General features: G+C 37.2%; 1 protein-coding gene across 1 annotated transcript in view; it reads left to right on the top strand.

Moving 5' to 3' along the window:
- Positions 1 to 15,190, top strand: part of LOC124545475 (carboxypeptidase D-like) — a 256,584-nt gene that overhangs the window by 97,729 nt on the left and 143,665 nt on the right. Inside the window, exons 6-7 of the mRNA XM_047124408.1 lie at positions 5,103 to 5,327; positions 8,081 to 8,272. Of these exons, the coding sequence (XP_046980364.1) occupies positions 5,103 to 5,327; positions 8,081 to 8,272 (417 nt within the window). The remainder of the gene's footprint in view (positions 1 to 5,102; positions 5,328 to 8,080; positions 8,273 to 15,190) is intronic.

The raw sequence follows: 15,190 nt of genomic DNA, 5'->3' as shown, positions 1-15,190 counted from the left end.
GTCTATTGAATACCATAGGTAGTGTGTAGGATACAGAACTCCTTGTTGCTGGGGACAGGATCTATTACATTCATTTGGAATACCTCAGATTCCTTTTGTTTAGTCACTTGATCAATAGTATCAAATTCTTTGGGCAGACTTAGAAATATTCAATAAGCATTTCATTTCTGTCTGTATGTTTTACGATAGCACACAAAGTCATAGACAGCTTTGTTTGTGGATTTAGAGTGGCTGAAGCTGTCCTGGTTATTTGGTTGTAATGAATTCTTGTTTGTATTCACTAGCAGCTCATTATAAAAGAGCTTCTTTGAAGTGCCGTTAAGCTCTGCTACTTTCTTGCGATTTACTTCATTGTCTGTGACACCATGTGTAGTGGTGGCAGTGGGTGGATGAGGAACACTGTGAGGAGGGGTAGAGAGGGGAGGGGAGAAGTTGTCCTAGCAGCCTAGAAAATACTTGTAGAAAAAGAGAGACTAGTATTTACAACTTAGATTCTATAATGTAATGTCATGTTTGTTGTGCAACACCAGTAGTGGTGGAGAGGGTTGGGGGAGAAGTTGTTTTAGCAACCTAGAAAATATTTGTGTAAAAATGGAGATTAGTATTTACAACATAGATTCTATAATGTAATGTCATGTTTGTTGTGCAGTACTGTTTGGAATATCAGTAGTGTATATGACATTGTAATTCCAAAGTTAGCCTGGGTTAGGTATCTTGTTATGTTGCTGAAACATTAATTGAAAATATTTGCTACAGTGTTGTCATAGGATACTTGTGCATTTTATAGCTTCAAAACTAGAACTTTTTGTATTCAGTATTGTGACTGTTTTAAATTTGATGTTCCGAGTGACCTGTGTCTTGTTTTGTGATTTGTAGATATATTCATCATTTGTCCTTTCCTTGTATCTTTATTATTTTGTGAGAGCCTGTGTTGTTTTGTTTTCTCTTTCTTTCCCCTTCTTCTTCTTCTTCTTCTTACCCCAGTAGCTATTTAGGAAGCTGTTCAATACTCAGCATAAACTCTTGATTATAGGTTATATGCTATGAAAGTGGTACTGTATCTGGACATGGCACATATGGATTACTATAGGGAACTAGATGGTGTATCAAAATAAATTTTGACAATAAAAAGCAAGACAAGATTAGACAAAGACTGTTTTAATTGTTAGATATGCTTTTTTTCCCCTTTTTGCAATGTAATGCAGAAATACTTTCTGTAGATTGGATGTTTTTGTACCAGTCACAGGCCAACTTTTATTTCTAGCTGGATGTAATCTGTATTGCATAATAGGAGAATCTGGACCATGTTTCATGAAAATTCTATTTGTATTTGTGTCATGCGAAGCTTCATCAAATTTCTAGGAACAGAAGTTCGTAATATTACTATCACAAAGTCCCTGGTATCACTAAATTTTGACAGATGATTTTTTTTCTGGACAGAGTGCTGCTGTTAATAATAAAGTCTCATAGTCATATTTAATACCATAGTATTGTAAAGAGAACAGGTGTGTGGATAGAAATCATATCTGATGTAGATCCTTGTTCGGGTATTTAATGTAGGGTTAAATTAAAAGTCTTTGTGAGGGGTCACAGTTTCTCTCTTTTATTTGGAGGCTTGAAGAAATCAAATTAAAGTCACCACAAATGATTTCCATTTTTTGTATTTTCAAGGTACTAAACAAGCTTTCGGATTTGAAGATGAGGTCTTCTGGAGGATCTGCATAAGTTACCATTACTAAATGTGTGTTACTGAGTTCAGCTGCTGCTGTTTCAAAGTGTTTGATTAAAATGTATTGAGATGTGTCTTGATAGCTTCATATGTTAAATTCTTCTCTGTTAAGATTTCTGTTCATCCATGTTTATTGTAATCTTACATAGCAGAAAACTGGCTTTTTCTTGTTTGTATTTGGCATATTCGTAGTTAATGCTGTGTTCTATAAATAAAATCAGAATTTTGGTCAGATCATAGTATTAAACCATGGAGTTCATAGTATAGCTTATATTTTATTTTATTTGCACAGATATCTGGAAATTATGATGCAGCAGCTTACAAGGGCATGCTGAAAGCAAGCCTCCATATTTTTATGTGAAAACTCTTAAAGCTTTATAAATAAAACAAATGTTATTAACATTCTGCATCTTAAATATTCTCAACATAGTCACCCTGGTGATGAACATTTTCTCCCAATGAGAGAACAGACTGTTGATACTGTCACTGTAGAAGGTTTGATTTTGTAAACAGAGCCACAACCTCACCTCTGCTTGCACCGCTTCATCACCATCAAAGTGAAGTCCTTGAAGGTGTTCTTTCAGTTTTGGAAAAAGATGAAAATTGGATGGGGCCAAGTCTGAACTGTACGGAGGATGAACAATGACAATGAACCCAAGGTCTTGGATTGTTGCAGATGTCACAACACTCGTGTGCAGTCTGGCATTGTCATGCTGAAGGAGAGAGAGCACTCCATGTGTGGACAAACTCATTGAATTTGAAACTTGGCTTCAGCACACTGTTTCCCACACACCAACATAGATACATTTCAAACCACCGTGTTACACGCTACAATTCAGAGCTCTGTAATGACAGAGGGCTGCAAATTTGTTGACGTGAAGAATAGAGATGTAGAATGTTAATTTTTGTCTTATTTAAAAAGCTCTAAGAGTTTTCACACTAAAAAATTCAGAAGCATTTACTTTCCAGCAAGCTCCATAAATCGGAAGAGATGATGGTTATTTTGATTACAGTTTTTATTGCTGTTAATTGTTTCTGATGGACCACTTACCTTTATATTCGAATTAATGAAAAATGTTTTTATAATTATCTATTGTTATAAGTATATCCTTTCTTATGTCACTGTTTTTTACTTCTTTAGGCCACTCCCCACCCCACCCCACAAACATTCAGTTTTCCTTTTTACTTATAAATACCTACAATATGCACACATCAGTAATATTTTGCTTTCTTATTAATGTCTGTCTTGTGTGTGATTTATCACATGTGATGTATACTAAATTAGTACTGAAACCGCAAAATAGTTTGCACACATTTTGGTGCTATAATTGACACTGACAGTGAGGAATAAGAGAAGAGTTGCAACGGATATAAGTATTAGAGTGCAACAACTAACAAAAGTGGAAGATTTCAAGTACCTTGGGAGCGTTACAGAAGACAGCACAAGGCATGATTAGGATATTAGTGAAAGGAGAATGTAAGCCCATAAATTTCTGCAGAGTGTAAGAAGCACGGTGTGGAATATAGATGACCACCAAAATGCAAACAAAGTTTACACCATGCATATTATGCACCAGTACTCACATATTCATTGGGTACATGGGTAATGAAAATGCAGGTGAGCAGGGTACAGGCTTGTGAGGGGAAATTTCAAAGAATCAGGATAAAACTAACAAAAATGGATAGAGTAAGGAATGAGCAGGGTGGGAGAAATGGTGAAAGAGATACCAATGCAAGAGACAATAGAAAAAAACAAGATGAAAATGGAATGGACAAGTTAAAAGAATGAGAGTTGGCAGGATACTGATACTGCCTCAGTAGCAGGCAAGAGACCTAGAAGAAGACATGAGAGACAGATGGATCATTGGAGTCAAGGAATGTGTGAAGAGCAGAAGAGAACACTGGGACAGAGTGCAGAGGGATGAATGGTCGGAGGACAGAGAAAGATGGAGAGAGCTATGTCTTAAGCAGACCAAGCCAGGTGCTGAAAACTGTAAAAGATGATGATGATGAATAAATGCCATTGGGTGTCGTCATATTAAGTTTGCCATGTAAATGTGGTAAGTAGTATCAGCTGTGCAGTCTTGTTGGTACTTATTGGCTAGTGAAACTGTCTTTCTGCCTGCGAAAGACTGAATGAAGGATGATGTGAAACAGTCATCATTTAAGCACCATTTTCTTGATTGTAATTGGCAATAGTTCATCCAAAGACATTCTGTCACCATTCGGTCTCATGCGGAAGTTTACCTCTCAGTGAAGATTTTATAAAGACCAGTGTATAAATTTCAGAAGAGACCATATCATCTCATGGCGTACCAAACAGTGAATTAGTGTACTGGTAGTTATTTTGGTTTGTGTAAGTGGAATAACTATTCATTCTGGCATGCAGTCTTCTCAGTTAAGTTTCTTACACCTGCTAGTTTTGGGAAAAATATATTTTTCTATCAGCGGCTCAACATTCATTGTTTATTTAAGCTTGTTGCTGTCAGCTGCTGTATAACATATTATTGTTTCTGTTGATGGCTACAGTATTTCTCTTAGCCAAAGCTGAGATGCATGTGTGCTGTAGATAGCTATCTATACATTACTCTTTGACTGCTTTGGCCAGATTTCTGGCTTACAGTGCTCATTCATGCTTCTCTGAATATATGCCTTGTTTGAACACAGGAAAATATACAATTACAGTGTTGTCATATCATGTAATTCAATCCCTGGTCCAAAGTTATAACTCGTAAGATGAACTATTACACACAATTTTCTTAATTTACTGCAACAATCATTCATTGATGACAAATCTTTCTGTAAATTAAGGGAATGCAAGCACTGTACCAAATTAGTGCTAAAGAACCTCCAACTCCCTCTGTCCTCTCCCTCCCACAAAATCTACAAAGTGCAACAAGCATTGTTTGACAACTGTTTTAATACACCAGTGGTGTGAAATTATTTCACAACTAGATGCTGAACTTATTATGTGAGAGAAGAAATTAAGTTAAGAGTTTAAATTTAATGTCACTCTTGAAAAACACATCCTTAGTGTTTGAGTGTGTGTTTGTGTGTGGGGGATTTATGCACCCTCAGATGTGTGTGAATTGCTTTTGCTTAAGAAATGAGTTTTACCACATATGTTGTACATTGGAAGATGTTTTCGTTGTTTCTGACAATGATCTGTCATTAAGGTTGTGCTACTAAGTATTAAGTGAATGTTTTATGTAGAGATTCTAATGATGTTAAAGCTATTGCAATATTCCTGAGTCAGTGTATTTCTGCTGCCCAGCTGGGCAGTTTACTAGAAAATCAAGAAACATAAAAGGAAAGCCATTCATTACAATTGAAACAGCTGAAGCAACAGGTTTTGCTTTTTTTTAATTTCCAGAGGACATGAAACCAGAGGTTATGACACATCCATTAACAAATGCTGAAGGTTTTATTCTGCCTACTTCATTTTATCACCATAACTACACAGAGATGGAAAACTTCCTTAAAAGCATAGCAGCAACATATCCTTCAATCACGCGCTTGTATTCTGTTGGTAAAAGTGTTGAAGGTCGACAGCTATACGTCATTGAAATTACTGACAACCCAGGACACCATGAACCAGGTAAGTGGACATAAATAGAAATTTTACCTATTCTTACCTCAATTATTGTTGCAAGAGACTCACTTCAGTCTTCTGAGACTACCTTCTTCTTCTTCTTCTACTACTACTACTACTACTACTACTTCCACTTCCAGTCATCAGGTGATTGTTAGAACACACACACACACACACACACACACACATTATCCCAGCTGACAGTGTCCTGCAGCCCAATTCAGGTGAGGGTTTATGTTTGACAGAGTAGCTGACATGCAAATAACTAGAGAGGGGGAAGAGACTCTGATGGCTAGGAGAAAGGACTAGTAAGGGAACAGAATAGGAATATAGCACCAATCAGCCCATACAGGTCTAGGCGGGGGCAGTTGGATGTAACGTATGATGAAGTGGAAGAGTCGGTTGGAAGGGAGGGGAGAGATAGAATAGAGGAAGACCACAGGAGAGAGAAGTGTATGTGTAGAATAATAAGCTGAGGGGGGATAGTGACAGGGATGGAACTGGTATGGAACAGCAGCTGGTAGAGAGTGAGGCCAGAAGAATTGTGGAATTGAAGAAAGGAAAATACCCATATGTGTAATACAGAGATGGCTGGTATAATGGGAGGGGGAGGGGATCCAGGTGGCATGGGTTGTGAAGCAAACATTGAAGCTGAGCATGTTGTGCTCAGTAGCATATTCTATCACTGTGTGGCCAACTTTGTTCATTGCCTCAGGTGGGGGGTGGACTTTCATTCCCGTGGACAGATGGTTGTTTGGTTGGTGGTCTGCCCATACAGAAGGCTGTGTAGGAAGTTATTGTGGGGCTGGTACATTTAACTGCTTTCACAGATGCCTCTGCAAGGGGAATATGTATATGGTGGGAACATAATGGTATATGTTGAGCAGGTGCGAAAGACTGTCTTACCTGGATCTTTAACAGGGGCACAGTCAGTAAGGCAGAGGGTTGGGAGTTTGTGTGAGATAAGAGTGGACCAGTAATTTTGTAGGTAGGAAGGGTGATAGAACATCACTTTCAGAAAAATGGGAAGGATTGTGGGAAGGATGCCCCATCTTTCAGGGCACAATGAAAGCTAGTCAAAGCCCTGGTGAGGAATATGGTTAAGAGGTTCATGTGTATGCTGATACTGTGTAATGGGGAGGTGGAATGTTCCGTTGAAGCTGGTTCATAGAGGTAGTTGAAGGATTTGTGGATATGACACAGGAGATCTATTTTTATACCAAATATGAAAGATAGAAGCTGTCTGTGGAGGAATTACTAAGGCCTCCAGACCCTCAAAAATAACAACTTCAGCTACTATTTTGTACAGAGTTTTATAGAGACTGGCGGTAAAGTTCGTAAAACATTGTCAGGTGACATGTTCAACTTGTCATTGCAGCATAAATTGAAACATACCATAAAAATGTTTTAATGATAAGTTGCACTACCGTAACCATGGTGTCACGATACAATTAGCTCCACACCAAATAAAGTGCAAATATCTCGTTTTAATATGATGGAAATACATATGGTCATGGCAGTAATGCAATCTCCAGAATAACAACTGTGGTGTTATTTATAACATATATCAGATAAAAAAGCTAAATTAGTCAAGTAAAATGAGTTGCAAAGGAAACTCTGTTAGTTATCAAAATTAAATTTTTTGTCTTAATTTTGTGCATTGATATATTTGGGAAGAAAATTATTCAATTGATTTTTATGCAGTGTTGATGTAAACACTCTTAGTTTTTTGAGTCAGTTTGTGTATTAGGTGAAGAGTGTGTGAAACTATTGCATAGAAATAAACATGTTGCTTATTATATTACTGTATGGAGCTTAAAGTGCCAAAAAAAGGGTAAATACTTGACTTAAAGAATAGGTTTCTTGTGATAAACTTTACTTTTGGAAACATTCTCTATTGTTGACTACAATATTGTGTTAGAAGCAGATTTTTCATGGTTTTCTAATATTCAAAACAAATAAAACCTGTCTGCCAGACTTAAACTGATATCAATCCACATCAAGGATTGACTCACAGTATCAGCGTCAAACTCCACAGTGATTCCCCATCTAACCTACCATATATACGTTGCAGGACTAGTGCTTCTGCAGTAGAGGATATTTTCAGAGATTGGCGTACACCAGTTTCAGGACAGTTAATCCATGAAACTTTTTCTGTTTGACAATTATTCATTGTATTGGATGTTCAAGATGTATTAAGACTGCACACACCACTTAGATCCAGACATCTGGCTTTTACAGGATTGCTTACTTTGTTTATAAAACCAGAACAGTAAAATACAAACTGTAGATCACAATTTACAGGAAAACAGAATACCTGTGGTTAGTTATATACAGAGAAGTAATTAAAGAGTTCCACTATGCTTCTTCTTCACTTGTTAAAGAGAAAACAAAAAAAATCAGATATTTTATTGTTTATACATGTTATGAAGGTTACAAAAGTCATCCAAAATAGTGATGTTAGAGGAAAACAAGACAGTTGAGGACGAATAACGAAATTCACAGTGCACTGTATTTACGTGAACAAAAGCATTGCTTCTATTTGTTTTCATTAGTTCAAAATTCTCTACTTGATATCTTGTTTCATATTAGGTCTGTAAAGTCTCCTTTGAGTCAGTGTCATGGTCAGTCATAGATAAGTCTGTTGTGCAGAGGGGCTGAGGAGACATTAACGTGTTTTATGACATCACACTGAAGCATAACATGAAATAATGTTTCGATTTCTTAAAGCTGTGTTACATTATTGTGTTAATTGACAGGTGAACCAGAAGTGAAGTATGTGGGTAATATGCATGGTAACGAAGTGGTGGGACGTGAGGTGCTGCTACTCCTCATAAAATTCCTATGTGAGAATTATGGAACCAATGACACTGTTTCACGCATTGTGAACTCTACTCGAATTCATATTATGCCAAGCATGAATCCTGATGGTTATGTCAGAGCTAAAGTTGGTATGTATAATTAACTGCCACTAATATTTGATTTCCTTGTGTATGAAAATATTTTCTGGTTTCTGTTTTTCTTTGTCTTTCACATTACTTTGAATGGGTACATTCTTATGTATTTCATAGTGTACACTAAAATCAGTGTGAGGTAATTGACATTTTTGAGTAATTACTTAATGTCATGCTGAGTATTGCTTCTGAAAGCAACACCAAGTGAGGTGAACTGAACAAAGTCATAATGACTATAAGAGAGCAATGCAAGAAGTGTTCAGTGAAGTCAAACGTAAAATTTTGCCGATCCACGTTACAAAGAATCCTTAGAAGTTTTTGTCATACATGAAGTCAATAAGGGTATTAGAATCATCTGTTCAGTCGCTCAGTAACCAGACTTGCACCAAAATGATAGGTGACAGAGAGAAGCTCAAAAGACTGATCTTGGTCTTCTGAAACTGTTTTTTTGTGGAAGAGTGTAGCACAGTTTCTCCTTTCATTCATTGTGTAAATGCCAATGTGACAGATATGGAGATAAATGATCATGGAATTGAAATCAGCTAAAAGCACTCAACAGTGGAAATATGTGTTGTCTGTTTGGAAAATTTAAAGTATTCTGAAAAGATAAGCTACCCTGTGCCTTTCTGAGCACCACACAACAACAGTGTTAGAGAAATTACATGTAAAAGATTGTACTGTAGCTTCTTACTCATGTGGAACTAATATGGGGAAAGAAGGAGTTGTTACATATATTAAGACAGAATTCAAGTTCAGAAACACTGAGAGAAGTAGATTTTTTGGTGGTCAAAACATAGAAGTGTATGCTTGTAAATTAATAGAGAAAAAATACTTGACTATTAGCTATAACTGTGTGTAGATCCCCACTAGAAAATTCTGAACTGTCTATGCCATCTGCCAGAGAGCAGCAAGCAGTTAATAGTCTGCAGTTATTTCAGTGTACATTTTCTAAAGGATTCTTATAGTAAAAATGATCGGAAACTCTTATTTGGATCCAACAATTTGATCTCAATAATTAAATTTACACCATCAGTGGATAAGCTCTCAAAGCAAGAAAATAACTGTATGCACAGTAATAGATGCTCTCACTGATCACGATGTATAGTTATTTAGGATAAATAAGATAGTCTCCTACAGTATTGATCTTGGTGAAAATCAGGTAGAATAATTAATGACTCCAGAACAAATGTTTTTAAGAATAGTTTACAATAGATGACCTGGGATGCAATTAGTAATAAACCAAACGTTGACATAAAATTTAAGTAATTACATGATAAATTCATATCATTATTTGAAAATAGCTTTCTGCATAAGCTAATCAATAAGGACATTAAACAGCCATGTTAAAAAACCATGGATCGCTAGAGGGACTGAAGTATTGTGAGAAAGGAAAAGAGAAATTTATCTGCTAGCAACAAGAAGTGGAGATCCTAAAGTAGTCGCACACTTCAGAAACAACTCAAAATTACTTAGAAAAGTTATTAAAAATAAAGGAACATGCACAGTACGTCAGAAATCAATAATTCTGGAAACAGACTAAAGGCTGTTTGGAATGTGCTAAAATGGAGACTGGATGACTGGCCACGGAACTGGATAACATTGCTGTTGAATTAAACGCAAGGACTATAGACGGTAAGTCACAGGCAGCAAGTATGATTAATAATCATTTCCTAAATATGGTGGAAAGTTTCAGGAGAAAAATTGCAGTGCTATTTTGAAAAAGCAAGCCTCCTGAACTTCTCTCTGGGTGTATCACTGTCTTCTTCTTAAATTAAGAAAATTATTTATTCTCTCAAAAAGAAAAATTCACCTGGGTAGGATGGTGTTTCCAACAGAGTACTAAAGATTTATTCCCATGTAATAAGCCCTGTCTTATCCGAAGTATGTAATGCCTCACTAACTCGGGCCATTTTTTCAGAGAGGTTGAAATATGCCATTCTTAAACTGCTTTTTGAGAAATATGATAGGAGAGGTGTCAATAACTACTGACCTCTTCTGTCACTGGCATAATTTTCCAAAATTTTTGAGAAGGTAATGTATTCTAGGATAGTGCCTCACCTGAGCAACAATAACATCCTCATGAAATTATAATTTGGATTTCAGAAGAGTTGCTCTGCTCTCACTCTACAAGCCATAAATAACAAAATACCAAGGCTTGGTATTTCCTGTGACCCGTCTAAGGCATTGGATGTATGAATCACAGTATTCTTCTAGTTAGTTAGCTAGCTAGTTACATGTTCCATGGATCATTTTGCACAATAGATTGTACTGAAGTGTAATGAGTCATTTTACATTCGCATCGAATATTAATTTGCACATATTGTTACATTCTGAACATTACTAAACTTTTTTCGTACAAAAAGAAAAAAGGTATACGGATGTTATTTAGTAATGCCTACTCACCACCTTTTATACGTTACAATAGTAGAGATTTTTCTACGGTATAGAAGAACTTGTCATGGAGACATTTTCTCAGTTTGTTATAAAATTTTTCTTTGTTGCCTGTCAGACATTTTACATCAGTGGTACATTTTTGTTGCATTATTGTGCATACCTTTTTGTGCTACATACAACCTTAATGTGGAACAATGAATGTCATTTTTCCTTCTGTTATTGTAATTACACTATGTGATCAAAAGTATCTGGCATATGTTCAGTCAGGTGCTGGAAGGTTTCTTGGTGAATGTCAGCCCATTCTTCATGGAGTGCTGCACTTAGGAGATGTATCGATGTCGGTCGGTGAGGCCTGGCATGAAGTTGACATTCCAAAACATCCCAAAGGTGTTCTGTAGGATTCAGGTCAGGACTCTGTGCAGGCCAGTCCATTACAGGGATGTTATTTTCATGTAACCACTCTGCCACAGGCCGTGCATTATGAACAGGTACTCGATCATGTTGAAAGATGCAATCGCCATCCTCAAATTGCTCTTCAACAGTGGGAAGTAAGAAGGTACTTAAAACATCGATGTAGGCCTATGCTGTGATAGTGCCTCGCAAAACAAGGGGTGTAAGCCCCCTCCATAAAAACACGACCACACCATAACACCACTGCCTCCGAGTTTTACCTGTTGGCACTACACACGCTATCGGATGACATTCACTGGGCATTCTCAATACCTACACGCTGCCATCAGATCGCCACACTGTGTACTGTGATTTGTCACTCCACACGGTGTTTTTCCACTGTTCAGTCATACTGGTGTGATGTGTGTGGCTTATGAGCAGCTGCTCGACCATGAAATCCCTGTTTTCTCACCTCCCACTGAACTGTCATAGTATTTGCAGTGGATCCTGATGCAGTTTGGGATTCCTGTGTGACGGTCTGGATAGATGTGTGGCTGTTACACTCTGCGATCCTCTTCAACTGTCGGCGGTCTCTGTCAGTCAACAGACAAGTTTGGCCTGTACGCTTTTGTGCTGTACATGTCCCTTCACATTTCCACTTCACTATCACATCAGAAACAGTGGACCTAAGGCTATTTAGGAGTGTGGAAATCTCGCTTGCAGATGTGTGACACAAGTGACACCCAAACACTTGACCACGTTCGAAGTCCGTGAGTTCTGCAGAGCACTCCATTCTGCTCTCTCTCACGATATCTAATGACTATTGAGGTCGCTGATATGGGGTACCTGGCAGTAGGTGGTAGCACAATGCACGTAATATGGAGGACATATTTTTTTGGGGGTGTCCAGATACTTTTGATCACATAGTGTATGTACCTCATTGTTCCTTTTAAACTCTAGTCAATTATTTATGACAAACTTCATGAGGGACAAAATGCACTGTGAAGCAGTAGTCAGAATGCACAACTCCTTAAATAGATATCTTCGAGAAGATCGTGGGTGAGCACCACATGTTTTTCTTACAGCGTATTTTTGTGCAGTGAAGAGTCTATCTGAAAGATCAGTTACACTAGAACATTGTTCCATATGACATAATTGAATGAAAATATGCAAAATATGTCAGCTTACTGATTTGCGTCTCCCCAAGATTTGCAATGATTGTAAGCGTAAATGTGGCTGAACTAAGTTGTTTGAGGCATTCAAAAATGTTTTTTGTCCAATTTAAATTATCATCAATATGGGCCCCTCAGAATTTTGAAGTTTCCAGCCTATTTATTATTTCCTCACCACGTGTTACACTTATCGTTGGTGTATTATCCTTAGATGTGCAGAACTGAATATATTGGGTCTTTTTAAAATTGAGGGTGAGACCATTTACTGAAAACCAGTTAATTAACTTGTGCTTGGGTTTTATGGAATTGATGATTTAGCCAACCAGTGGTAATGTCATATCTAATCAAAAGAATGCAGAAAGTTGTAGTTAGTAATTAAACCAGTCTAATCAAGGGAGATTCTTCGAATGGTGGAGAAATCATGTATGGGGGTCCCCAAGTCTCAATCTTAGGTCTGTGTGTGTGTGTGTGTGTGTGTGTGTGTGTGTGTGTGTGTGTGTGTGTGTGTGTGTTTTGTCTAATTCAGAAGAAGGCTTTCTGCGCAAAAGCTTACTTGTCTAGCAGTCTTTTTGTTGCACCTGTATATGACTCAACATTTCCACTATATGGTGAGCTGCAATCTATTCAAGCAGAGTTAGTTCTTTTTGTAGATAAGTCTAGTGTTGTAATCAGTCTGGGCATACATACAGCAACAGAAGAAAAAGTAAACAATGTTCTTAAATTATCATTGACTGGTTTTCTGCAAGTGGCCCCACTCTCAATTTTAAAATGACATAAGATATTAAGTCTGCACATCTTGAGGTACTACACTAATGATAAGGATAACACATGCTGACGAATCAATAAATAGGTTGGAAAATTCAAAATTCTTAGGTGACCATATTGAAGAATTTACTGGAAAAAACACATTTTTGATCTCCTAAAACAATGTAGTTTAGTCACAGTTGCACATAGAATCAATGAAGATCTTGGTGAGAGATAAATCAGCAAGTTGACATATTTTGTTCATTTTCTTTAATAATGGCATATGGAATAATGTTCTGGAGTGACTCATCTTTAAGAAAGAGTCTTCATTGTTCAAAACCATGCTGCAAGAATAATATGTAGTGCTCACCCACAATCAGCTTGTAGACCATACGATGCATGGTAGAAGGTACCCTGTATCAATACTAGTCATTTTCTCTTCTGTTCCACTCACAAATAGAACGAAGGTAAAACAACTGTCTATACGCCTTCATATGAACCCTAATTTCTTGTATTTTATCTTCGTGGTCCTTTTGCTCAAAATATGTTGGTGACGGTATAATCATTTGGCAGTTAGCTTCAAATGCTGGTTCTCTAAATTTTCTCAATAGTGTTTCTCGAAAAGAATATTGCTTTCCCTCCAGGGATTCCCGTTTGAGTTCTCGAAGCATCTCCATAACTCTTGTGTGTTGTTCGAACTTACTGGTAACAAAACTAGCAGCCCGCCTCTGAATTGCTTCAGTGCCTTGTTTCAGTCTGACCTGGTATGGATCCCAAACACTCGAGCAGTATTCAAGAATAGGTTGCACCAGCATCCTATATGCGGTCTCCTTTATAGGTGAACCACTCTTTCCTAAAATCTTCCCAATAATCTGAAGTCAATCATTCACCTTCCCTACCACAGTTCTCACATGTTCATTCCATTTCATATTGATTTGCAGCATTACAGCCACATATTTAAATGACTTGACTGTGTCAAGCAGGACACTAATGTACCTGAGTACTTCCTACTCACCTGCATTAACTTGCATTTTTCCACATTTAGAGCTAGCTGCCATTCATCACACCAGCTACAAATTTTGTCAAAATCATCTTGTATCTTCCTAAAGTCACTCAACTTCAGCACCTTAGCATACACCACAGCATCACCAGCAGACAACTACACATTGCTGACCACCCTGTCCACCAAATCATTTGTGCATGTAGAGAACAACAGTGGTCCTATCACACTTCCCTTGGGCACTCCTAATGATACCCTTATCTTTGATGAACACTTGCCATCAAGGATAGCATACTGGGTCCTATTACTTAAGAAGTCTTTGAGCCACTCACATATCTGTGAACTTATTCCACTTGCACCTATCTTTGTTAACAGCCTGCAATGGCGGACTGTGTCAAGTGCTTTCTGGAAATCTAGAAATATGGAATCTGCCTGTTGCCCTTCATCTGTATTTCACAGTATATCATGTGAGAATAGAGCAAGCTGAGTTTTGCATGAGTGATGCTTTCTAAAACCATGCTGATTCGTGGATGTAAGCTTTTCAGTCTCAAGAAAGTTTATTGTATTCGAATTGAGAACATGTTCAAGCATTCTGCAGCAAACCAAAGTTAGCGATATATCTGTGTACTACTTAACAGTATGTTTATTTCCTCTTGAAGTTTGTTGTAAATACTGCATTACAGTTCAAAAGTAACAATAATGTGTATAGTTACAATAACAGAAGAAACAATGAGATTCATTACTCCACATTAAAGTTATCTTTAGCACAAAATAGGTGATCACTTCTCTAGTGATATAAAATGTCTGACAGACAGGAAAGTAAAATTTGAAACAAGGTGGTGGGTAGGAATTACTAACTGACATCTGTATACTTCTTTTCAAGAGGGGAATGGTGAGGATGTATCCATATTTACAAAATATTTTCATGTGAATATAGAATGGGTCATTACACATCATGATGATTTATTATGTAAATGATCCATGGAACATGGAACTAGTTAACTAGATGAGATACCTGTGAGGTTGAATGGAGATTATATCAAAGAACTTGCTCTCCATCTAGCAGCAGTTTATTGTAAGTTATTGGACAATGAGAGGTACAAAGTGCTTGGAAAAAGTGTGGGCCATTGCCATTTGCAAGGTTTGTCAGACAGATGCTTATAATTATAGATTTGTATTGTTGCTGTTACTCTGTTGATAAATTATGAAATATGT

Source organism: Schistocerca americana, chromosome 8 (assembly GCF_021461395.2).
Source record: "Schistocerca americana isolate TAMUIC-IGC-003095 chromosome 8, iqSchAmer2.1, whole genome shotgun sequence".
Classification (NCBI taxonomy): domain Eukaryota; kingdom Metazoa; phylum Arthropoda; class Insecta; order Orthoptera; family Acrididae; genus Schistocerca; species Schistocerca americana.
The sequence above is the reverse complement of the archived record's forward strand: the minus strand, read 5'-3'. Positions and strand labels throughout refer to the sequence as shown.